The 25,646-nt window shown below is 45.7% G+C and overlaps 1 protein-coding gene across 11 annotated transcripts in view; it reads left to right on the top strand.

The window, feature by feature from the left end:
* The window catches only part of DNAAF8 (dynein axonemal assembly factor 8), a 152,775-nt gene that overhangs the window by 86,667 nt on the left and 40,462 nt on the right, over positions 1-25,646 (top strand). For 8 of the 11 annotated variants that reach the window (XM_044979361.1, XM_044979358.1, XM_044979356.1 and 5 more), the window contains 8 exons: positions 3,016-3,160; positions 4,304-4,375; positions 5,013-5,328; positions 7,686-7,792; positions 12,951-13,105; positions 18,737-18,884; positions 23,886-24,017; positions 25,414-25,608. In XM_044979361.1, the coding sequence (XP_044835296.1) occupies positions 3,016-3,160; positions 4,304-4,375; positions 5,013-5,328; positions 7,686-7,792; positions 12,951-13,105; positions 18,737-18,884; positions 23,886-24,017; positions 25,414-25,608 (1,270 nt within the window). The remainder of the gene's footprint in view (positions 1-3,015; positions 3,161-4,303; positions 4,376-5,012; positions 5,329-7,685; positions 7,793-12,950; positions 13,106-18,736; positions 18,885-23,885; positions 24,018-25,413; positions 25,609-25,646) is intronic. The other 3 variants (XM_044979364.1, XM_044979362.1, XM_044979365.1) reach the window with 2 other exon arrangements.

Genomic DNA, 25,646 nt, shown 5'->3' with positions numbered 1-25,646 from the left:
ACCTTGCCTGGCTTTTAGAACTTGTACAATAAAAAGTTGAATAAGTCTGATTCATTTGGAGAGGCTTTAAAGCTTCATCCTGAACTTGATCTAAAGATGCTGCTGTTTTGACTTTCTTCCAGCTGGATGGACAAGCTGCTTAGAATGATTTTGATTCCACATGTCTGGCTTGATCCTGCAAGGTGCTTGATGTCCACAAATGGGCACTTAGGATCAGGGATTGACTTACCTCTCTCTAGAACAACTCTTGTGGCTGGTTCAGGAGTAACCCTGTTGAGCTTCTAGAGGGAGCTGCTTTTGTCCTGGAAAGAGGTCTTCATGGTATGAGACTGTGAATAGGATACACCTTGAGAGGGGAAAAGGACAAAACGGGATGACTTTTGAAGCTTCCCCTGCTTTAAACAAAGTTGTTCAGTTACTCACATTTTCACCCAATCTAAGGAGTAACTTACTTCCTTGCTTAGAAGGTCTTTGCTAGAGGTTTTATAGGGCAGGAGGTGATAGGAAAACTCATTAGCCAGTCTGAGCAATGGGTTAATATCAGGGGAATTATAACGAAATCGGTAGGGAAAACAGAACTTTTTTGTCTAGTTGTCTACTTTTTTTATTACTGAGGTAGATTTATAACTTCATTTATCATAATGTTGTAAGATTTGTCATGGGTTTATGAGGGAACAGCATTTGGTAACACTTCATTTAAAGGGTCTGGTAACAATCAATTAAATTGGCATTCACTGGAGCAATAAAGCTCCTCCGTACAGAAGGGGGAACCATGAACAAACTCTAGGCTGGTATAGCCATGCTATGCAGCTGCAAGCCAGACCTTTCAGTGTCCCTGAATTTCAGGAAAAACCCAGATTCTTACCTTTAAGGTATGTGCTCCTTGAAACAAGAAATTTCCCCTTATGGGAGAGTGAAATACAGAACTGGAACAAAAAAAAAGGACAAGGATTCAGAATGATTTTCTTTCCTGTTCAGAAACACAGATGTGTATATTCAGTACAAGGCTGGATGTTTTTCAGTACTGTTTATCTAAAGATGGACTGAATGGGATTAATCTAGAAAACAGGATTTTAAAATATAGATATATTACAGGATACCTGGTGTATCTGTTTTTGAATGCTCTTCTAGTGTTGATTTTATAATTTCTAAAAATATAGGAAGTCTGCCATCTAGTCTGATATTATTTGAAAATATTTCTTTAATACTGAAAAGGTAAACAATGCATTAGATAAATTTCATTCGTTGCCCCCAAAGAATCTACAACCTAATTGTAATGGGGTGATGACTCACTGGTGGCACCTCCTGCTGGTCGTCCTGGGAATTAGCCTGCAGCCTGGGGGTTTTCCAGGCCAGAGCTCCCCAGCTCCTCTGGCCTTTCCCCAGCCCTGCTCCACTTTAGGTACCCTGCTCAGCTCCCAGCAGCAAGGCCAATCCCTCTCAACATCTACAGAGAGAGAATCTCTTGGCTTCTAGCCCACAGCCCTCTCATAAGGGCCAGCTGGGCCCTCATTAAGCCAGCCACAGCTCTCGTCAGCTACCTACTCAGCTTCCCCAGCCGTTCTTAATCCCTCTTACCCTGCTGCAGCCCTCTCCAGGGGCTGCTTTTACCCTTCCAGGGCCGAAGCAGGGTGATCACCCCGCTACATAATACAAGACAAAGTACAGTAGTTCAGATCACAGAAAGCATTATGTTATTAATTAGTTATTAATATTTCTGATTATGTCAGTGCTGAAGGGACCTATTGTGCTAGGTGCTGGACAAATACAGAACAAAGAGACAGTCTCTGCCCCAAAGATTTTACCATGTAAGTAAAGGTCCATCTACACTTACAGCAGCATGTAGAGTATAGACACTGCTAACATGGGTGTAAATAACACGGCTTAGGCGAGTAGAGGCAAGATTACCCACCTGAACCCCCAGGGTCTGTACTCTACATGGCTCTCTACATGCCTCCAACATCTACACTGGTATTTTGAGCTGTCTAGTGTCCCACCTTTTCCTGGCTGCTGGAGCCTTTCCCCACTACAGTGAAAGGCTCTGGCAGGGGAGAGGCAGTGGGGGCAGCGCTGCCTCCCCCCTGCCAAAGCCTTTCTCCACTGCCTCCCCCCTGCCAGAGACTTTTCTTGCTGCAGTGAAAAGCTCTGGCAGCAAGAAGAGGGACTGGTAGGGGAAGGCAGCAGGGAAAGACTCCAGCAGCTCCTTGCTACCAGAGCCTTTCCCCATTGCCAGAGCCTTTCACTGCTGTGTGTATCTACACACGTAGGTTCCTGTACTCTGTGCTCCACCGTAAGTATGTGGACATAACCTAAGGCATGGGGATTATTGAAGAGGAGAAGAAGAGAAGAGATATCACTGTACAATTGATGTGAATGGCTGGTTCTCCCTAGAGCAGTGATACTCAGACTGAAGCTCACGAGCTGCAAGTGGCTCTTTGATGTGTCTCCTGCAGCTCTTTGCAGCACATGATATTAAAACACTGTGTGATTTCATTCTTGGTTAATAACTTAGATTGGTTAATCAGGATGCTTTTACGATGTCATTAACCAACTGTAGTTTATAAGAATTATATATACACCTCTACCCCGATATAACGCTGTCCTTGGGAGCCAAAAAATCTTACCGTGTTATAGGTGAAACCGCATCATATCGAACTTGCTTTGATCCGCAGAGTGCGCAGGCCCCCCGCCCCCCGGAGCACTGCTTTACCGCGTTATATCCGAATTTGTGTTATATGGGTCACATTTTATCGGGGTAGAGGTGTATATAAAAACCCTAAATATTTCCCCATCATACTGTTTAAATATGAATGTATAGTACTATAGTAAATTAAACAGTAAATTAAAAGAGCCATAGTACTGTGGCTCTTTTGGGTAATGTTGATCGCTATTTTGCCTCCTGAACCACTGAGGTCTGAGTATCACTGCTCTAGAGAGAAATCTCACCATTGTTACTAAAAGCGTTTGAAGCTATTTGACCCTTTCCTCCATTGCACTCTTTACCTGACTGTTCAGGTTGCTGTGGCGTTGCTGTTTGAAACCCTACTCCGAACTCCTTTGGCTGTCCATCACATGTTACAGCTGATCCTCAGCTCTGGTTTGGATATCTGTGGGCTCCGCCTGCTCTATCCCCAGCACAGCGTGCTGCTCGCTAGCACAGGTAAGGCCTCATCTACATACAAAAGTTGCACCCGTTGAACTGTAGCGGCTCACAGACTTGCACATCCCTGATGAAAAGGAAGAGAACTTCAAGGGGGATATGAGCATGACCACAATCAAGCCTTTCTTTTCTCCTTTGGAGTCAGATTATACCCTGTCTCCTTCTATCTGTCCCCGGTGTTAAGTTTTGGCAATTTTTTGCCATTTCCTCTATTTTTTACTCCCTGATACTCTTCATGTCACCACACTGCAGTTCTCTTTGGCCTTTATTTCTCTGTAGATGGCAGCCCCAACTTTTCTCTCTGAGGCAGGAAACTGCAAAATCTGGGGCTGCTGACCTTTCTCCAACTGCTCTGTATGGTGACCCACCATCCAGAATGTCATGGTTTGCCAAGTGGCTTCTGCCACATCTTTTAACTTCGAAGGGCACTGAAGAGAAAATGAGGCACCAACGGTAAAGCCAAACATGGATGCCTGCAGTTAGACACTTGGGCTCAGATCCTGAAAGGTATTTAGGTGCCTAATTCTGACTGAATTCAATGGGATGTTGGGGAATAAATACTTTTGAGGATCTGGCCCTAAATCCATAGCATTAGGCACCCATGTTTGTAAATATCAGCCTTAGCTGCTCAGTGCCTCAGTTTCCCCATTAGTAAATCAGGCATAATAAAACTCACCTCCCAGGGAGCAAGTGATCTTAATTATATATTAAGCTCTTCAAGATCCTAGAATGGAAGCCATCACATAACTGCAAATTTCTGGGATTGCCTCTGTACAGGCTAGCTCTCCTAGAAGTCCTGTGAGTTACATCAGATCACAAACTTGTACTCTGTTTCTCTTGGGCTGGGATATTGGCAGACTGAGAGGGAGAGAAACATGTGTTCTTTTCAGCTCGGTGGAAATTCAGTCTAGACCTGCTCAATCACTGAGAAAAATTCTGCAGTCTCCCTGCTGCCTTGTCACATTTGAAAACAGTGGATCTGGACTGGATCATAATTGTGATTTCAGGTTGGGAAGGAATTTTTCCCCAGGTCATATTGGCAATGACCTTGGAGTTTTTTGCCTTCCTCTGCAGTCTGGGGCACAAGTTGCTTGCTAGGTTCATCTGGGTATATCTCACCAACTCAATTCCCTGCCATTACAGGGCCCTTGGACACTGGTGCACCTCAATCCCTCCTATTCTCTGCATGTGGCACACAACAAATTCTGCATTTTGGTAGGGAGTTAGACTCAGCATTAACTACTATGATGGTTTCCATTGGGAAAATTATCAGGGCAGATCCCCAACTGGCGAAAATTATCAGTGACTTAAATGGAGCTGTTCCAATTTGCACTAGCTGAGGATCTGGCCCTTGGGATTTGACAGGAGCCTGCTGCCGCAGTAATGCCCCCTGGCTCTGCAAACCGCATGGAGCCAGCCCTAATTAGGCATGTTTGTGTGGAGGGCTCAGCAGGAGTGGGGACCAGGCCACAGAGGGACCCCAGCTCCTTCTGCTGCTTCAAGGTCATTCCTCGCCTCTCTCCTCCCTCCCTGAGCTGCAGACCAGTGGGAGAACCTGGGTTTTCGTGTGTTATTTGCAAGGCATCCAGACCCTGCCTGTGAAGGGGAAGAGATCGCAGCTCTGATCTCCCAGTGTAATCGGCAGTGCCAAAGCAAGAGCCTCCAGAGGTGAGCAGAGACCCAATGAGAAACAGCTGTTAGCCTGGCAAATGTGGAAGGGGAGCTAGAGGCAGCACTGATAAACTGTCAGTCATCTAGGCTGAGTAATGAACTGAGAAGAGACCTTGAGTGGAATGAATGAGCCTGGAAAGGGTGATTCCATGCATTAGTCACACGTGTTTATCTTTCACAGACAAACTGCCTTCTGCTTATGCTCCAGAGGCTGGCAAGGCTCCACCTGTGCTGGCTTTAGGCTTGAGAGGGCCAAAAGCACGTAGCACCTTACAAGATATCATAGGGCCCTCAGATCCACAGCTGGCCAGCATGACAGACTGCGGCTCCATCAATGCCATCTACTGCAGGAGCCAAGCCGAGCCCCTCGCCTATCTGCCCCACACAGACAGCCGTGTGCACAGGGAGCTGTGCCTCTTGTTCGGAGGGAGAGCATGCTGTGACGAGGTGCTTCATGTTGGTGTCCAGAATCCTGCCTGCAAATATAACAAATCAAGGTGACAATCCCATACTGCCCATTTCTGAGATCCTGTGATTCTAGTGGGGGTGGGAGTCGGGGTGGGGTGGGGGGTACAGGACTTGCACCACTGAAGGGTCCCCAGGGGATTAGCAGTTTGTCAGTCTTTTCAGTGCAGTCCTCAGCGGAGGGGCCCAGCTAGAGGCAGTGCTCGTTGGGAGCACTAGTCTATTTCTGCATTTTAAAATGTGTTACTATTAGTGTTTGCAAAACTGGTGTGTTCCTTCTCTCACCATGCTGCGTTCTCTGCAACTGACAAGAGTGTATGAGAACGGAGGGGCTGAGAAGGCCTTTAGCCTTGGTGATTAGTGTTAGGAGATGCATGATAGTGGGACCGGGACTTATTTGAGATGGTGGAAACATTGTGAGAGGAGGCCCACTGGAAACTCTACCCTGGAGAATAGGGCCACTCCAAAAGGGATTCAACCTTAGATTCAATGCACTTATCCGGATGGTGTAGCAACAGTGTGCCACGTGGCACTGGGACCACACAAGCTTAGTAGAGATCTCAGGACTCCAAGTTCCTTGGCCAGTTCAGATCAGGTGTTTGCATGAGCATGAGGGTGTTCTTTAAACACCCTCTCCTGCTCAGTTTGTGTATAACACTGATGTTAGCTTGCAATCTGTTACCTAGCAGAATAGAGTTGCTGAAAGGGAAGGCAATTTGGCAGGGTGGTTTGGAACAGAAAAAGGATAATGGGTCCTGCTCTGCTCCCTGAGATACCTGCTCTCCGGTCCTCCACAAAATAATATCTGCTGCTGCAGGGGGGAGGAGAAAATGTTGAGGTTGCAGCCGTTGCACCCTCCTTGAGCACGCAGTGATCTCTGCAGCTTTGCTCTTGATGAGGATGGATACAGTTTCCCAGCCTGAAATGTCTACTTCCCTCCCTGTCCTGCACATTCCCTGACAAAGTCTCAGACACAAACAGCCCGAGGTGAGGAAGCAGTTTCAGTCCTGTGTTTTCAAATGGCAGGACATGCTAGGTACATCATGACCATGAGTCAGTCCTGGGGTGGGAAGCAGAGCACGTCCCCTATCTCCACAATGGCCTCTTGAAGCTACATCCCTCTGATTGTCCCTTGGGAAGTGGGGCGCAGAGCAGCCACCAACAGAGCAAGCAGCTAGGATGTGAAACTCACCCATCCTTCAGCCGCTTTCCTGGGTTTCTCCATACAAGGGATGAGCTGGCTCCTTTTAATGTTACCCTGCTGAGCTACACTGTGCTGAGATTCACCTGATTCCAGAAGTCTCATGTAAGCCCTGAAAGATCCATTCTGAAACTGTGAAAGTAGAGCTATCGCTGTGGCACCAGGATGGGGATTAGACAGAACATGGGCCTAGTGCTGCCTCTTTGCATTGAGGCAAATCGCAGCCACTCTGAGTTAATTCCCTTGCTCCTTGAGGGTTGATTTCTCCCATAATGTTATTTGGCAGAGTTTATCTCTGCATGATCTTTAACACTGAATTGAATTAATGTTGCCTGGCTTTAAGACTTAACAAAATTCCCTTTGACAAAGTTTGTTTTTTTTATTGGGGTCCTTCGTCCCTTTAACAATAGGGAACCCTGTTACTTTAGTGTAACACAGCGAAACAATGCTAAGAGTTTGGTCCAATAGGAGGGCTTAGCTGGCAAGAGTATAAACTCCATCTCCAAGCTCAGTTCCTTAGGAAAACCAACAGCTCTTACTGTCCTCCTCCTGTGGATTCAAGACATCTCAAGGGAAGGGGGTAGGTAGGCAGGCTTGTATTAGCAGTCTGTGCTTAGCAAGCCTGGCCATGTGATTCCCAGATTACAGTTTGCATTTTTGTCAGTCCCTTGGCTTTTGAAACCACAGTTTGGGTTCACCCTGCTATAATTTGTTCCCTTCTGGAATGAAGGAATATTGGATATTTCACTGCCCTTGGGCATCACTGCCAGGCCCACTTTATAACCGCTTTCAATGCGCTTCTCCCCAATTACAGTCTGATTAAATATTCACAAGTGAGTAGCAGGTTTGAAATATCACGGGATGGGAAGAACATTTGAGATATGGCCCGACATGTTTCAGTTCCTAAATTTTCGTGCCAAACTGACCGCATTGCATTAGCCACTTTTAATTGAACAGTGAGAGCTGGAGAGAGAAGCTGCAATGTAGAAAAACATCCAGTCTGTGTACAAACCCAAGACCCCTTAAGGTGGCCTATGCTCTGATGTCACAGACAGGGGATTGAAGTGGCAGTAAAGCAGTTTTACGAAAGCAGCCTCCATCTCCTTGGGGTTAGTGGGTAAAGCTGATAAGTGCCAACGTCTGGGTCTAATTTTAACAGCTTTCACTCTTTCTGTTGTTTTTCCTTAGACCTCAGAGTCCTTCATCTAATAGAGCAAATGCTGACCAAGAGAGGGCCGATCTCCAGGACATGGCACTGTCCAGACCTCCGGCAACACTGGTCTCGACCACCAAAGGTCATTTCTAAGGAGCAAACCTTTAGGTTTCACATGTGTTTCAAGCTCCTTCGCCATAGCAGAGGGTGTTATTGGTTATCTTACTCCTGCCCCACATGTTCCTATTGTCCTGCTCCCATTACACTCCTCAATGCTGGGTCCTGGCCAGGGGGACAAGAGTCAGGAATTAGTTTGTGAAACATGTAGTGCTTCTTGCCCAATGTGAAGCAACAGTAGAATGTCATGGCCTTCCCTGTCTGCTCCATGTGAGTAGCTATTAGACGCTGTTGTACGGATATTGTCTCAAGGCCTAAAGAGTTAACGTGTTTATAAACTCTTTCACTCTCCAACATTAAACAATGATAGGAAGGTTCAGGTTATTTTAAACAGAGGCCTTGGTTTTACTTGGTTACTTGGCAAACACCCAAAAGCATTCATTCAAATTAAAAATGTATTGATTGATTAGAAAGAACAAGATATCAAAACAGGCATTTAGATTGGAACTTTGGTTGAATGATTATGCAAAACAATCTTAGTCAAAACCTTTAAATTCTTTCTTCTTTTGGAGGCAAAATATCAGTGTCTCTTATTTTGGAACAGCCTTTCTTTGGTGAAAATGAGGGTTTTTTTACTCTCAGTCCTGATGTGTCCAGGTCATTTACTTTTCCTGTTCTTAACTAGCAGACAGACCCATGGTGGAGGAGAGACAGAACAGAAAAGATGAGTGAGATATAGCTCCTGTTGGTGTTTTTGGAACACTGGACTGCTGGTTAGTTATGAGGGTATGGTTTTGGCTGGCAAGTCGACCACAACACCTGATGCTTGGATCCTGGTTTACGATGTGGTCAGTGACGTCATCTAATCAGAACTTTTCTTCTTAGACAAGGCAGGCTTGGATGAATACAGCATAGTTGGCTTCAGGATTTGATTAAAAGCCAAGAGAGTGAGAGATAGGATAGAAGGAAAGAAAGGGGGAGGGGAGCAGAAAAACACAAGGGAAGGGGAAACAATGAAGGATCTTACGTGCTTGAAAACAAAGTTCCTTGAACAGGATTACGGCCAGCCGGCCTTCCTCTCAGGAAGAAAATCCTTTAGATGAGCCGAGATGAACTGAAGTGCTGGCATTTTTGGGGATGAGCTGGGATGCAAAGTGGGATGGGATATGAGAGGGAGAGCTGAACTGATCTGATCTGAACATGTCTTCTTTCAAAATCTCTTTTTAAAAAACCCAGAAAGGGGGAAAGTAGGCATCATAATTCATCCCCCTCATTATTTTATCCACCCATTAAGCCTAATATCTGTTACACCAATTTTGGGCTATTAACTTCTGGTTCCACATCTTCTATTTTTACAAAGCATAACTTAAACAGTCCTTGGATTATATCAACATGGACTTTTTGGTTTAGTCTAATCCAGCTTCTTTGTCTGCACTTGTTACAACATTCAGGATTGTAAACAACTTGATCTATTTTTCATGGTTATAGTAACATCTTATGAACTTTCACATACTTTTTACATTTGAGCTCATAGGGATACACTTTGTAGGTCCAGTTGTCACAACAGGCCTCCTAGACCATGCCTGAGGGACTTTAAAACAGGAAACCCTTTATTCTTGGGGTCTACTAGTGAAGGAACAGTTCTATGGGGGTTAATAGTGTCCTTGAATTGCATGTCTACCTAGCTACAGACCATCTGCCTGTCCTCTTCACAGCCTGGGGTATAATCACATAGGTAGTGCAGTTAAATGGTTCAAACAACCCCACATGCACGTTCCTGGCCTTTCTAGGGCCAGGGACTAGGTGGTCAACCAGTCATCTGGAAAGATGCACAGGGAGCAGCTACTATTAACTGGCTCTGGCATTGCTCCTCTCCCTTCCCAGGTTCCCCTCTCCTCCTTGCAGGTGTAGGCTCCCAGTTTCTGTATTCCCCCTAAAGAGCTGAGAACTTGCTCCAGCAGCCCTATACAGGAGTGACAGCCAGCTAGGAAGTGTGAACAGAGAGAGCCCATCTTCCTGGGAAATCTGTGCTCAGGAGGAGAGTGTGTGAGGTAGATGAGCCATTGGCCCTGTGGCCTCCTCTAGTGGGGGTCAGGGACAGCAAATCTTTCTGCCCTCTCCAAAGGAGGAGTGGTTTTGAGATTGTGCTACCAGAGCACTGCTGACCTACCTCTGCTCCCTGGGACTAAGGGTAGCCCTGCAGGGAGGAACCGAGGGGTATAGGAACCCTCCAACCAGCAGTGAGAAGACAGTAAGGACAGGGGAGGAGGAGGATGCTCTGGCATAGAAAAGAGGAAGAGGAAATTAATTTGCCAAAGAAAAGTGGATTGGAGGGGAGAATGGAAACAGGAGCCAGAAAGATGAGAGAGGAAGGGAAAGTGAGGGAGAGAATGAGAGAAAGGAAGATAAAAGTCAAGAAAAGATGAGGCCTACCTTTTAAATGCATTCAATGTAAGTATGTATGTTAACGCTAGCATCTGAGCAAGTTCCTCTGGCAGACACCCCTCTGCTCTGTACGTTTGGGGGTGGGGATGATGGCAGGTGGTGGTTGTTGCTGATGGACTGAGCCAGATTTCCTGTTTCTCTATCTTTTTATGGCCACTGATGATTCACGTGCAATGTGGGCTGCTGAGCTGCCCCCCTGCTGTGGTTCCATCTGTGGTTGTTGGGCTCAGGAAGTTCCACCCAACCTTTGCTCTTCAAACGGATGGGTGGTGCATCATGCCTTTTGGAAGAGAAGCTAAAGATCTTCCATGGGAGAGGACAGCATGCAGGAGTATTGGAGAGAGGAGCCACTGTGCTCCCTCACTGAGCTTTCTGGAAGCCTGCCTTGGAATAAGCTAGTCACACCCTGTCAAGGGGTTATCCTCTCCAGCACATCTCTTGTGGCTCGGCCACTGGACTCCACACCTTCCCTCTGGTTCTTTCAATCCACTGCTAGCCTTAGGCTGGCTCAGGAACAGTGCTTTCCCCAGGAGCTGAACTTGGAGGGGGTGTTCGAATTTACAGGGGGTTGAGGGGTGAGACTGTGAGGGCAAAGGTGGGCAGCTGTAAGTTTTTATACATTTTCATTGGCAAGGTGATTCGGCGCTACCTCTCGGCCCCACATTTTAACATCAGAAAATACCAATAAACCACCAGCATTTGAATTTCTGATGATTTATTGTTGTTTATAAATCATCATTTGAAATGACTAGGTTGGCTAACATCGCTGAAATGAACGCGCCAATATTGTCAGAACAAACACAGCTGTGTGAGGAAGCTCATCTTTGCTCAGACTTTTCAAACCTATTATGGTTTTTTAGGTACACGTATTTGATCATATATCTGCTTTTAAAGTGTGTAGTAATGTTTCCATTTCAATTCAGATTTCCAACCAACAACTAAATGGAATTGTTTTCCAATTAGAAATTTTTTAAAACATCTAGATCGAGTTGGAACATGACTAAATTGGCAACATTTCTGTAATTAGTTACCACTGGGGGGAGGAGCGAGTTTGGGGTGGAGGGAAGGTAGAAAAATCCCTGCTCAGGAACATGCTCCCCCTTCGTAAGGTCTAATTTATTGCAGTTCTGCAGCGGATGACATACTTTGTTAGTTGCCCCAGGTTACCTTCTCTCAGGCCTAGCAGAGTCCTGGTCAGTTCTTTGTTCTCATTCAAAAGACACCCCAGCCCCCTTGCTGGAGCTGGGGTTGTGCTTCAAACAATCACTCCCCCTGTCCTCATAGCAGAAGCCCAGCCCTCCTTCTTGTAATTTAGCCAGCTGCAGAGCCTTCGCACCATTCATTCTTTTTCTTCTCTCTCCATATCCCCTTTAGATCCTTATATCAGACCTTTCAAACCCTTAAAGGGCCATTCCACATGGTGGGGTGGGCTGACCACTAGTACTACCACCTTTGAGGGGAAGACGACCCTGTCACATCCCCATACAGAATGGACAGTGCAGCTGCATTATAGCACCCATCAATTGCAGCTGCCAGTCACACTAACAGAGGAGACAAGGTGGATGAGGTAATATATTTTATTGGTGAGAGAGACAAGCTTTCGAGCTACACAGATCACTTCTTCAGGTCCAACCTATATTGAACCATAGCAGATATGCTTGTTAATTTCAGTCCTATATTCGTTCCAAAATAGGGGTTATTTATGAAAAAGGGTACTGTTTTAACTAGACGTCGGCCAGAAGCTTATCTGGACTGCCCACGTTCCTGAAATTTGGCAGTTCAGATACAACAGGCCCAACAGTAGCTCCAAACTGGCTTTGATCCCACAAACTAACCCTCACTGAGACTTTGCAAAGTGCAAACCACCCCATTTCTTCCAGCTGTCATTTCAAGCTTATTGTTTCTTTCTCTCTTGGTGTTGATTTGTTTTGGAACACTTAGATTCGCAGTGTTGGTAAGGTTATTGGAAAACCAAAGGGACTCGCAATGGGATACAGAGCCTTCTGCTTCCAAGGTACCGGTGCAAATCTGGTGGACTCCAGTGGTGAACTAAAATACCAGCAGATGACTGTTCAAAGGCTAACAAATGCTGGGTCTCAGTCCAGCTCCTGGGGGAAAAATGTTCATGTCACAAAATCTAGAACCACAATTGCCATTTCTTGTTGCCAATCTCAGCAGAAAAGCCAGGCAGTAATTGGGATATGAAGACAAAACTACACTCTCACCCATGATTCCTCCATAGTCAGGGCACATTAGCAGGTCGGTATAGAGAAAACCTGTCTAGAGCTGACATGTTGTATGGGGCCTCCTCCTGGACTGTTACAGAGGCCAGGTTGTTTCATGATTACAGCAAAGGGCTAGGAGGACAGAGATCTGGGATTCTAATCCGAGGTGAACCACCGACTCACTCAAACTATGCCTCTGTAAACCCAGCTGTACAGCAAATGGAGAAGGAATTCACAGATCACCAGATAGATCTGAGCCAAACTTTCTAGAATAATTGTTTTTTAAAGAAGATCTTTGATGGTGTGAATCCTGCCCTCCTGGCTTGGCCTGTAGTGACAGCTATATGTAGGTGTGATGGGCCAAATAAGGATTAATGTTGACTGCAGAATGTAGTGTCACCATCTGGGCGGGGCTGGAAATTGGGGCTGGCCACTTTCATGAGGCTTCCTGCAGAGATGGAACAGCTTCCACGAAAATAATCTGATGCCCTTCTCATCTTTACTTTGATCCAGGGGATGTCATTTTGGTCGTGTCACCTGCTGTGCCTCCTCATGCATATGGGGATGTGATTTCAACCTGTACTCAGAGAGGCTTTACTCTGCAGGGAATCAAGCAGCTGCGACTTTCTCCCAAGCGAGCCATCATGCTCAGCATGACAACAAGTCAGGTATGGGACAGAGGGTCACTAGAATAATGCTTTCCCAGATCCTGAATGGCATATCCATTAGTGCTCCTGCTAAAACCTACAATGTAGCTGCAATGGGCTAGGCTGATTCCAACCTCAATGGTTTTGATTTTGACATGACTGTCCAACGTCTTGCAGGCTGGGCTCTCAAGATATTGAAAGCACCTCAAAATATCTGTGTGGCTGGTGCAATATGATTATGTCATGATGTTTACATGTTGTGTCATGATGCTGCCACATGGTGAGATAAGGTCAGAATATCATGATGGAAATGTTACCGTCAGCTCATTTTCATCTAGGGTGACCATATGTTCCGATTTTATAGGGAGAGTCCTGATATTAGGGACTGTCTTATATAGGCCCCTTTTACCCCACCCCCCACCCACATCTCGATTTTTCACACTTGCTGTCTGGTCACCCTATTTTCATCCCAGATGACAACGTTTTTAAAGCCACACTCCTGCAGGCCTCAGGTTAACAATGAAAGACTCATAATGAAGAAGCAGTGTTACTTTATGTGCCTGTTGCAACAGCTGGTCCCAATGTGAAATGATTGCATTGGTAATCCCAGTTTAGAACTGGGTCTACTCTTACATTAATAATAGCATCTCCTCCAAAAAGGGGACAAATATTCTAACATGTTGTCCTGGCACTATTTGAATCCCAGAGATGGTCAGCAATGCTGACTTTCTCAGCAGAGTGGTCAAATCAGCCACAGGTGAATCCACCTCTGTGAGGTGGACCAGGCTGGTGGAACAGAGACATGTGCTGTGCCATTTTATTTGTTCACACAAAGCCAAATGGGCCTCGGATTAGCTTGCACTCGCTAAGGGAAGTTATGTTTTTTATAGCGACGAGCATGCTTCACCCTTGCTTCACTCTTGGGTGAATTTTGCTTTGTGGTTTTCTCATGCTTGTTACCCTTTTGCCAGCCAGCCTGCACCCAGGCTTCCCCATCTTCTGACATCATCTTCTTTTGCTATGAGCGGCACCTCCAGTTGCTTTCAGAGCTGAGTTTCCTTTGTGCTGGAAAATCTCATTAAAGCCCCATCCTTCCTGGCAGCGAAGAATACTAATGGCCAGATTGTACCATTGTGAAAGTCAAATATGAATTTTGCCGTTGATTTCAATGGGAGCTGGATCAGGCCCTAACTGTAAAAATCACTGTAAGATGATTTTTAATCAATTAATGTGTCATCGGGAGATACTCCTCATTTGCCATATGTGACTGCATAACTTCATAGTTCTTCTTCTGGTGCTTGTTCATGTCCATTCCAATCATGCAGCCAGAAAACTTTTCCCTTAGCAACATCCGTCGGGTCGGCCTGGGCACCCCCTGGAGGCGCTCAATATAGAGCCTTACTGACCCACCACCCCCTCAGTTCCTTCTTGCCATCAGTGACAGCTAGCTGGAACAACCTGTTGCTCTTGCTTTGAAAGCGCGTTTGGGCAGTGTCCATTCTTAGTGTTTATAGTTAGTTCTCAGTAGTTACTAGTGTTAGTTTAGTATTAGTAGTTAGGTCATAAGTTTCCTTTTGGGGTTCCCCCCCAACCAACACTCCCCCGGCACCGGGGTATGCCCCGGTCTCCAGGGTTCAAACTCTGCGAGGACCGTAGAAAATTTATGCCTAAGAGCGACCTGCACTCTTCCTGTCTGTGATGTCTCAGGGAGAGCCACCAGAAGGAGAGGAGCAGAATTTGCAAAGGGTTTTCCTCTAGGACCTTAAAAGACCAGGAGCAAAGACTCAAGATCCTTCTCATGGAGACAGCACTCCAGCCACAATGCGACCTGGGGTTAGCAGAACCCATGCCCAGCATCTCCTCATCAGTGTGCAGTGCTCCGGCACCAATGATGCGAGAGCCGGTACCAAGAAAGGACCACAAGGAGTCATGGCACTGCCACAGCTCCGCCCATAGACAATCTTCTGTGAGGCACTGGTCTCAGTCCCTGGTGCCCCAGAAAAAGAAAAGGCCAGAGAGAGGTTGCTTTTCCCCTTCCAAGCCCAAGGAGCCTGTGGCAGGGAGGCCCAAACCAGGCCATGTCACCTCGGCCCCTCTGCCTCCCAGGGTCTCATTGACCCCTGCCCCCTCTGGGGTCCAGTTGAGTCCAAACCCTCACCGCTCTCAGGACCAACATGGCGGAGAGCTCCAGCTCCCCTCTACAGGGACCCCTCTCATGAGCAACTCCTTATACAGGAGGTGCACTCACTCCTTTCGCTACAGGCAGTGGAAGAGATTCCTCAGGAGCAAAAGGGCAAGGGTTTTTATTCCTGGTATTTCCTAATACCAAAAGCCAAAGACAGGCTCAGACCCATCCTAGACCTGTGAGAACTCAATAAGTTTGTGAAGAAGCTCAAGTTCCGCATGGTCTCTTCGGCCTCCATCATCCCTTCATTAGATCCAGGAGACTGATATGCCACCCTCGACTTGAAGGACGCATAATTTCACATAGCAATAACTCTGCCCCACAGAAAATACCTCAGGTTTGTGGTGAAAAACAACCACTGTCAGTTCACAGTCCTCCCGTTCGGCCTGTCAGTCGCACCTTGAGTGTTCACCAAGTGCATGGCAGTCGTGGCCATGTTCCTGCGCAAGCGACAGGTACAGGTGTTCCAGTACCTCGACAACTGGCTGATCAAGGGCTGCTCCAGTTCTCAAATGGAGGCACAAGTTGACTTCATAAGAATGATGTTTGATGAACTGGGCCTTCTTCTGAACAAGGGGAAATCAACTCTGTCCCCTGTTCAGAGGATAAAGTTTATAGGGGCAGTACTGGACTCAACACAAGCCAGGGCATACCTGCCGGAAGCAAGGTTTCGGTCCCTCAGTGACATCATATGAAGTCTCAGGCAGTTCCCCACCACTACAGCAAGGAATTTCCTGAAACTCCTGGGACACATGTATCTATGTAGTACAGTATGCCAGACTCAGACTTCAACCTCTTTAGTCGTGGCTGAGGGTGCAGTCCACACCATCCTCCAGATCATTAATGAAGATATTGAACAAAAACGGCACCAGGACCAACCTTGGGGCACTCCACTTGATACCGGTTGCCAACTAGACATGGAACCATTGATCACTACCCGTTGAGGCCGACAATCTAGCCAGCTTTCTATCCACCTAATAGTCCATTCATCCAGCCCATACTTCTTTAACTTGCCGGCAAGAATACTTTGGGAGATCATATCAAAGGCTTTGCTAAAGTCAAGGAATAACACATCCACTGCTTTCCCCTCATCTACAGAGCCAGTTATCTCGTCATAGAAGGCAATTAGGTTAGTCAGGCATGACTTGCCTTTGGTGAATCCATGCTGACTGTTCCTGATCACCTTCCTCTGCTCTAAGTGCTTCAGAATTGATTCCTTGAGGACCTGATCCATGATTTTTCCAGGACTGAGGTGAGGCTGACTGGCCTATAGTTCCCCTGATCCTCCTTCTTCCCTTTTTTAAAGATGGGCACTACATTAGCCTTTTTCCAGTCATCTCTCCCTCCACCCTGATCGCCATGAGTTTTCAAAGATAATAGCCAATGGCTCTGCAATCACATCCACCAACTCCTTTAGCACCCTCAGATGCAGAGCATCCAGCCCCATGGACTTGTGCTCATCCAGCTTTTCTAAATAGGCCTGAACCACTTCTTTCTCCACAGAGGGCTGGTCTCCTCCTCCCCATGCTGTGTTGCCCAGTACAGTAGTCTGGGAGCTGACCTTGTTCATGAAGACAGAGGAAAAAAAAGCATTGAATACATGAACTTTTTCCAAATCCTCTGTCACTAGGTTGCCTCCCTCATTCAGTAAGGGGACCACACTTTCCTTGACTTTCTTCTTGTTGCTAACGTACCTGAAGAAATCCTTCTTGTTACTCTTACCATCTCTTGCTAGCTGCAACTCCAAGTGTGATTTGGCCTTCCTGATTTCACTCCTGCATGCCTGAGCAATATTTTTATACTCCTCACTGGTCATTTGTCTACTCTTCCACTTCTTTTAAGCTTCTTTTTTGTGTTTAAGATCAGCAAGGATTTCACTGTTAAGCCAAGCTGGTTGCCTGCCATATTTACTATTCTTTCTATACATCGGGATGGTTTGTTCCTGCAACCTCAATAAGGATTCTTTAAAATACAGCCAGCTCTCCTGGACTCCTTTCCCCCTCATGTTATTCTCCCAGGGGATCCTGCCCATCAGCTCCCTGAGGGAGTCAGTCTGCTTTTCTGAAGTCCAGGGTCCATATTCTGCTGCTCTGCTTTCTTCCTTGTGTCAGGATCCTGAACTTGACCATCTCATGGTCACTGCCTCCCAGGTTCCCATCCACTTTTGCTTCCCCTACTAATTCTTCCCTGTTTGTGAGCATCAGGTCAAGAAGAGCTCTGCCTCTAGTTGGTTCCTTGCACCAGGAAATTGTCCCCTACACTTTCCAAAAACTGAGATGTGTTGTTAATGTCCATTCCAGTACCCATCCTACTACCCATCTGTCGGAGTAGTCGGCAAGAAGGAACTGAGAGGGTGGTGGGTGGGCATGGCTCTATATTGAGCATCATGAAGGTGTGGTTCCAGGGGATGCCCAGGCCAACCCAATGGATGCTGCTAGGGGGAAAGTTTTCCAACTGCCATGCACACACACACACACACACACCTGATTGGAATGGACATGAACAACACAGTTGAATGAGTATGCATTTGGCATTGTCAAATCTCTGTGGGGAAGCAGAAAAGTAAGAGAAAAAGGAGGATCTGGGAGTAGATGTCTTTAGACCATTTAAGGATTGAGCGAAAGGAAACCCTAACCCTAACAACGCGAGAGTTGTAGGAGATGTTGTTCTCACCTTGCTTTTAGTTGATAAGGATGGAATGCTGACTTAAGCAGAAACCTTGAGATAAGGTAGCATCTGGAGGGAATTTGTATAAACAAACCCCCATTAGCCACTGATGTATGTAACGGGAAAGTATAAATACTTGTCTTATATTGCTTGTAGGGGGAAGATCTGCCTAAGGTCAGCGGACCCCCTGTCTGACTACAGTCTTCCCTTGCAATTGCTCTTAATAAACTGTCTCTGACTTGTTGCTAACAAACGCAGAGTGAGGACTTGTTTTCTTCCACATCTCAATCCAAGGAAACCGAGATAATAATTAAAACAGGGCTTCCAATCAAACCAAGATAGACAAGAATGAGCCCAGGTCTGCACTCCTCACATCAGCACAACAGCCAGTGAAGTGAATGAGACTTTTCCTTGCATAGGGAGACAGCCCCTTGTAAATCATGTGTTGCACAGGGTGGGGGGGCTGAGACTGCAGAGTGGGGCATTTCCTGGTTCACCTAGAAAACTCTGCACAAGGTGCTTGTTTACCACCTGATTTTCTTCAGATCTGAAGAAGAACCATCTTCCTTCTTCATAACACTTTACCAAATAAAAAAATAACACTATGTCCAAAATGCTTGTGAAGTAACGCTCCTAAATCCACATGGCAGCACTGAAATACAAATGGCCTGACTTCATGGGATTTGTGGATGCTCATCTTCCCTGCAAATCAAATCACTTTTAAATAGGTACCTAAATATGGACTTAGGAGTCTAGCTTTAGGTTCCTAGGTTTGAAAGTGTTGGCCTATGTAATTGCAGATGGCTGTATTTTGCCCTAACAAGACTTCAAGTTCCCCTGATAGGAGATCCTCAAGAGAAGAACTTCCTGCTGAGCCACGCTTGCACTGTCTGATTTTACTGCTGAGAAAGGAGAATGCTGGCCATCATGTTCCTGCATTCGTGAAAGGTAATGCCAGTCTTTCCCAGGTCCTTCAGTGAAGAGTGTTGGTATTTGGGTATGCACCACTCAGACCGGAAAGCTTCATTTAACAGCACCATGTTGCAGTCAAACCCTTTCAAAATATCCGGGCCTGACCTTAGCTTTCACTAAGTACCATGCATCATCAGGCTCGTATATGAATCAGCCACCACCATTAGATCCACATTCTGTGCAGCAGGTAATCAAGCTATGCAGTAATTTGGTCTTTAGCCTTCAGTCTTTAGACACTTCATTGCCCAGGTAATCATGGTGGCCAAAAGTATCCAGCTGCGACTGTGCCAGAAGACAGTTACTCCTCCTTGTGATCCACCTATTTGTGACACCCAGGCTTGTTTATTTCAACTTACTCTATACCTAGGAATTCATATTTTAAGGACAGGAGAGACTATAAAATCATCTTGTCTGTATAACTCAGGGGAGAATATTTCACCCAGTTTTTATGCCTCATAACTGGTGTTTGATTAAAGCATCTCTTCCAGGAAGGCATCCAGTCTTTAGCTGAAGACTGCAAGAGTTGGAGAATCCACCACTTCCCTTGTCTGTTTATTCTAGTGGTTAATCACCTCACTGTTAAAAATGTGTGCCTTGTTTCTAATTTGAATTTGTCTGGCTTTAACTTCCAGCCATTGGCTCTTGTTACGGCCTTCTGCACTAAGTTTCAGAGCCCGTTAGTACATGGTATTTTCTTCCCTTGAAGGTACTGATACAGCGTAACCAAGTCACCTCTCAGTTTTCTTTTTGATAAGCTAAACAGATTGAGCCTCTTAAGTCTTTCACTGCAAGGTTTCTTTTGCAACCCTTGACTCAGTTCTGTGGCTCTTCTCTGCACCCACTCCAATTTTCCAACATCCTTTCTAAAATACTGTATGCAGTATTCCTCTATTGACCTCACCAATGCCACATACAGAGGGAAAATAACTTCCATACTCCTACTCAACTGTCTATATGTCCAAGGATGACATTGGCCATTTTTGCCGCTGTGTCGCACTGCAAGCTCATGTTCAGCTGTTTGTCCACTTTGCCCCCTAAATCCGTTTGACTCATGCTTTCGTGCTCGGTACTCTAGGTTCTCTGTCTTCATATGAAGCAGCTGTGAATTCATGAAGCCAAATGCCCTAAAAAGCTCCAACTGCTGCAAACGCAGGAGCCCTTCTGTTTAGCAACACAGATTGAGCACAGGTGAACATACTGCTCTGGCTCTCTGCAGTGGCACACAGAGTCCAGTTCAGAGTCTCTATCCTGATATTTAAAGGCCTCCAAGGGATTGGCCTTACCTCCATGAGAGAGACCCCTCCCCCTGTGACCAGGTTGTTCCACATCTATCTAGCTGTGGAACAATTAAACTTTTGACAAATTGGGAGAATAGGAGCTAGAACTTGCACTCGATCTAGGCCTGGACAACAGCTCTTGTTCCTGCAAGGGGTGAGGCTGAGGAACTAAATGCAAAACTTGTCTCTTTGACTTGGCTTTCCTTCAGCAAGGTCTTCGCACAGGTGCACGTCCCCACTCATCACACACATGGCCACCTGCAAAAACCAATGCCTAGTGCTCCTTCTATAGGCTGAGAAGAAAGAAGGAGATTGTTATTGTTTTTCTAGTTTTAAATCCTTGGGAGGGGATCAGTTACTCTGCTGACAGTGGAATGAACTCCTCCCCAAACTAAGGACCATCGCAGATCTTCTGCTCCAAGTGCATTTCTTTGACTTTGCCTTCTCCAATATAACCACAGAGCAACATGTATCTGCTGTAAAAAAAAATCCAAACCCAGTTCTCCTGATTCAGCCCAGGCTGCTTCCCCTGGGGAGAGGCTGAGGAGACATGATAGATATTAGTCATATTGCTTAATGCATGGCTGAAGGTGCTCAGGTAGTATGGTGATGAGCGTGGCATAAGAACTTACATAGAATAGAATAGTGATGGGGCCATATAGAAAGACAGAAGGGATGTATGCCCCATGACCAAAGAGCAGGAGAAAATCCTTGGCCAATTCTTCTAGCTACTGCCTGTCGGGGAAGATTGACTACAGAGAACCTCTCCCATCACTGTAGTGAGTGGCTATGCTGAAGCGTACAGCAGTGCAGCGGTGCCACTATGGTGGTTTAAGTGCAGACATAGCCTAACTCTAGGCACCTATTTTAAAAAAATCATGTCTCTTAGCACATAGGTATTCCTTTGTGTACGTATGCAGTGGTAGGCATATGCTTTGGGCCAGATCCTCAGCTGATGTCAATCAGTATAGCTCCATTGCCTTCATTGCGGACATGCTGATTTATACTAGCTGAGGAGCTGGCACTTTGTTTTTGAGTGGTCAGGCTATCAGGACTGGCTCTTTGTCCAGTCCACAGCAAGTTCTTTACTTGTCTCTGTCCTTATTAGCTTTTCAATTTCTTTTCAGACAGGAACCCTGGAAGCCAGTTAATTGAGCTTTCACGTGGCAAATAATAACTTCTCTCTGTGCCCTTCTCTAGCTTTATCCACCCAAGGATTTCAAAGTATTTTACAAACACAAATTAAACCTCAGGGAAAGCATTACTATCCCTATTTAACAAATGGGGAAACTGAGGCAGAGAGCAGCTAACTGTCTTGGGCACAATCATACAATAAATCTGGAAATAGAACCCAGTTCTCCTGACTCAGTCCTGTGTTTCAATCACATCATCCATTCTTCACTGCTCCTTTAGTCCACTATAGTGATCCTCTAGTCATCCAGCCCACACTTGGGCAGAACTCCCTTTTAGCTGCAGGATTGGACCCTGTACGTATATTCTTTGGGGTTTGGGTGCTTTACAGTGTCCTCTCACTAACTATCCCAGTTTGAGAATTATTCTTCTTCCTATCCTTAGTGCCTTGCTTTTCTATAGTGCACAATACAATGCTTGAAAATGGAAAATCATAAATCACAAATGTTACAACGGGAAAGACATTTAGAGGTTCAGAATGATTTGATAATGCAGAAGGTTCTTTCCCTTTTCTCCAGTGAGTATCACACACACTCCCTGAAAACATGCCCAGACATGACTGATTAATCATGGCAGACTAATTACAGCATTGAATTGTTTTCTGTCTAAATTCCTTAGAAAAGTTACTCATTGAAGAAAGGTGGTTCCTGGTCTTTCTAAGGGAATTTGAGCAAATAGTTCTCTTTGAGAAGGTCACTGAGAATATGTACAGTGTTTACAGTGCTTTAATATATCAAAGCAGAAACTGGCAAAAGGAAAACTTTGGCAAGGTAAAAGATTGCCACTCAAAAATTCATAGATTCTGAGTTCAGAAGGGACCATTTTGATCATAGAATCATAGAAGATTAGGGTTGGAAGAGACCTCAGGAGGTCATCTAGTCCAACCCCCTGCTCAAAGCAGGACCAACCCCAACTAAATCATCCTGCCAGGGTTTTGTCAAGCTGGGCCTTAAAAACCTCTAAGGATGGAGATTCCACCACCTCCTTAGGTAACTCATTCCAGTGCTTCACCACTCTCCTAGTGAAATAGTTTTTCCTAATATCCAACCTAGGCCTTCCCCACTGCAACTTGAGACCATTACTCCTTGTTCTGTCATCTGCCACCACTGAGAACAGCTGAGCTCCATCCTCTTTGGAATCCTCCTTTAGGTAGTTGAAGGCTGCTATCAAGGCTGATTTTCTCGTCTGACTTCCTGCATAACCCAGGCCAGAGAACTTCTCTGAAACAATTCCTGTTTGAACTAGAGCAGATCTTTTAGAAAAACATCCAGACTTGATCACAATGGATCCTTTTCATCCTTAGACCAACTTTGCAAACATCTCTTCCCTGGTGTCACAACTGAGGCTTGGAGGATCAGGCCTATGGCAGGGCTGGTGTCTGACTCCGAGAGCCTGGGTCGAGGGTCAGATGCCAAAGCCAGGGGTCAAAAACCCATTTCAGAATCTAAATACCAAAGCCAGGAGTCCAAGTAGGAGGCAGAGTTCAAGTACCGAAGCCAGGGGTTGGGATTGGACTTGGTGTTCAAGGGCAGAAGCCCGGGGTCCGAGTCAGGGTCAGAGTCTGGGAGTGAGACAAGAGGTAGGTCCAAAACTACAGCTGGCTGGGCTGAGTCCACCTAGTTGCACATTACTTCCTGGAACTTGTTGGGCTTAAATAGGATTCCTGGACCAATCAGGGGCCACGAGGGAAGCTGTCAGTCTGGCCTTCTGAGGCGGTGCTTCCTGTGGTGTTTGTCTCTACAGGGTCTATCACAGCTGCCAGGTAGCTGTGTAGAGGTGTCAACCTCCTTGTGGGCCTATCTTCCATCTTCCACAGAACCTAACGCCTGCTACTCTTCTCAGCTTCTAAGTTGACCTGGACCGGTGGCTTATTCCTGAGCCATCTGTGGAAAAGCTGACAGTTTTATCAAATAAGCTTTCATTTGGCCACCAGGAAATGCCAAGCTGGCTACAAGGACCCCACGAAGAAGTCCGGTGTTGCTAAGGAATAATCCTTTCCTTCTCCAATACTATTCCCCTTTCCAAGGCATGCCAACTAGAGTCCTACTCCTAGAACCCATCCATGCCTGATGATATATCCTAGTTAGTTTAAGACAGCAAATGACAGTCAGGGCTGAAACAGAACCCAGAGACTCATCCGTTCTCTTTGGAGTGTTTTTTTTTCATAATGTGGGCTTGGTGTCGATTGAAAATGCTAGGATGTTGGCCACAATGCTAAGAGTCTTTCTAAGAAAAGTAATGGCCAAGCCAGCCTTTTCCAGCAGCTACTTAATCCTGCTGTAAATGAATGTGGCTTACCATGCTGGCAAGGCTGCAAGACTATGTGTTTTATACTCCTTGGGTGAACTCGCCATGACCCATATTAATATCTCCATAATAGGAGCTTGGAAATACAACCCAAGGATAGATGGCAGGATGGTGCGCATTCCCACTGAGTCTTGCTCTGACAGAATGCACAGTAAATAGCTGTGTGCAATGTTTCGTATACAATCTATTGTTCTCTTCCTAGGGCTGATGAATGAACTGGCAGAACGAGGCCTCCTTGGGGAGGTACGAAGCAACTTGCCTCCCAGTGCTGAACTGGAACCTGCATTGTGTATTCACGTGGCTCCCTATACTGACAGCTTGTTGCAGACACTGGGTATGTCAGAGTGATGGAAAATCTAAGATTCTGCTGATTACAGAGCAAGATCCTGAGGTCTGCCTATTATAGGGTCAGACCCCAGGATTTGCTTATTATAGGGCCAGATCCTGGAGTCTTTACGGGGAATTTTCCTGAACAAGAACCTCAGGATTTTTTTGTTGTCAATAATAACATATTTAGCACTGTACTCTGAAACCTTTTCCTAAGGCTGATTAGTGACTCCAATGGGACAACTAGTGGAGTAAGGTATTACCCTTACTTTTACCTGGGTATCAGAAATTAGGCCATATACATTGGCTTTAGGGAGTCAAAAAGCTCTCCTTGTAAAAAATAGGTGTGTGTTATCAATCAGAATTTATGCTGTAAAATCTTAAGTAGCATAAAGGAGAGAAAGAAACGGACATTTTTCCTGGGGATTTCATTTCTAAACAGCATTAGGCTAGTGAGGATAATAGATTTGGTATGAAAGTGAAGGGTATGGTGATCAAAATCAAATCTTAAGCCAGATCCTGGAATCTTTGCTTGGTCCTTCCAATTGAACTTAGTGAGTGTTTTGCCGGAGTACAAGGGTTTCAGGACTGACCCACTGTGCACTCAGGAGAATTCTGAAGGGAGATTCTGAGTCCAATTTGCAGACATGAAGGGCCAGATCCTCAAAGGTAGTTAGACTCCTGTCTCCCATTGAACTCAAAGGCTTTGAGATCTGGGCTGAAATCCCTATTTGTGCAATTGGCCTCTTGGTGCCAGCAGGAGCTGATAAACCAACACTGGTCCTAATTGTTTAACAATTGGGTTTAAGAACTGAATAGTGATAGGAGTGGAATGCGGCAAAGTTCCTTTCAAGGGATTTCCGACTGTCATCCACGTCCTGGTCATGCCTAGCTGAAGCATGGGAAACGTGTTCCGTGCTGCAGAGCTACCGAGTAATCAGAAGTCGGTTTACTGCAGCCTGTATCATTGCTCTGAATTGAGTTTTGTCTCCCTTGTGATCTGATGAACCAGCTAATTTCTGTTCATAGTTAAAATAAATATATGGACACTGATATTTTTAGAAGAGAAAAGACACTGACCCAACCAAATATAAATATCTAGACATCAGTTAAAAACACAATCCAGACTTTCTAGCTCTGATGATTTTAGGGCTGGAGAATGATTCACTGTTGGAAACAAAACCTGCTCATGTTTTGCAGATAAGCCCTCACTTTAGACCAGGTTGAGACTCAGTCACCAGACACTTGTCTACGTCCTACTTTTGTATCTGGGAGGAAGCTACTCTTAGAACCCATGCTCTGTTATTCTCCAGAGGATGAGTCAGTCCCTCCACATTAAGAGAAGGGAGAAGTTTGTTACCCTGGATAACTAGGTTTGTTGTTTTGATCTTCTCCCTGAGCAGGAGGCAATCTCAGTGCAGTGCCAGACTCATGTAATGTTCCTCTGGATCTTTTATGCCACCGAACCTACGCCTTGGATCCTGAAATGGAACAAGTTGTCATCCTGACACTGATTGGAAAGGAAGCCATGAAGAGTGCTGGCCATCTTCTTTGCCAAATCCTTCACCCTGGCTTCCAGAAGCAAGCTCAAAACCCAGGTGACTCCTGCTTTTGGGGAAGGTTTGTAGGCCTTAGC

Source organism: Mauremys mutica, chromosome 11 (assembly GCF_020497125.1).
Source record: "Mauremys mutica isolate MM-2020 ecotype Southern chromosome 11, ASM2049712v1, whole genome shotgun sequence".
Taxonomy (NCBI): Eukaryota; Metazoa; Chordata; order Testudines; family Geoemydidae; genus Mauremys; species Mauremys mutica.
The sequence above is the reverse complement of the archived record's forward strand: the minus strand, read 5'-3'. Positions and strand labels throughout refer to the sequence as shown.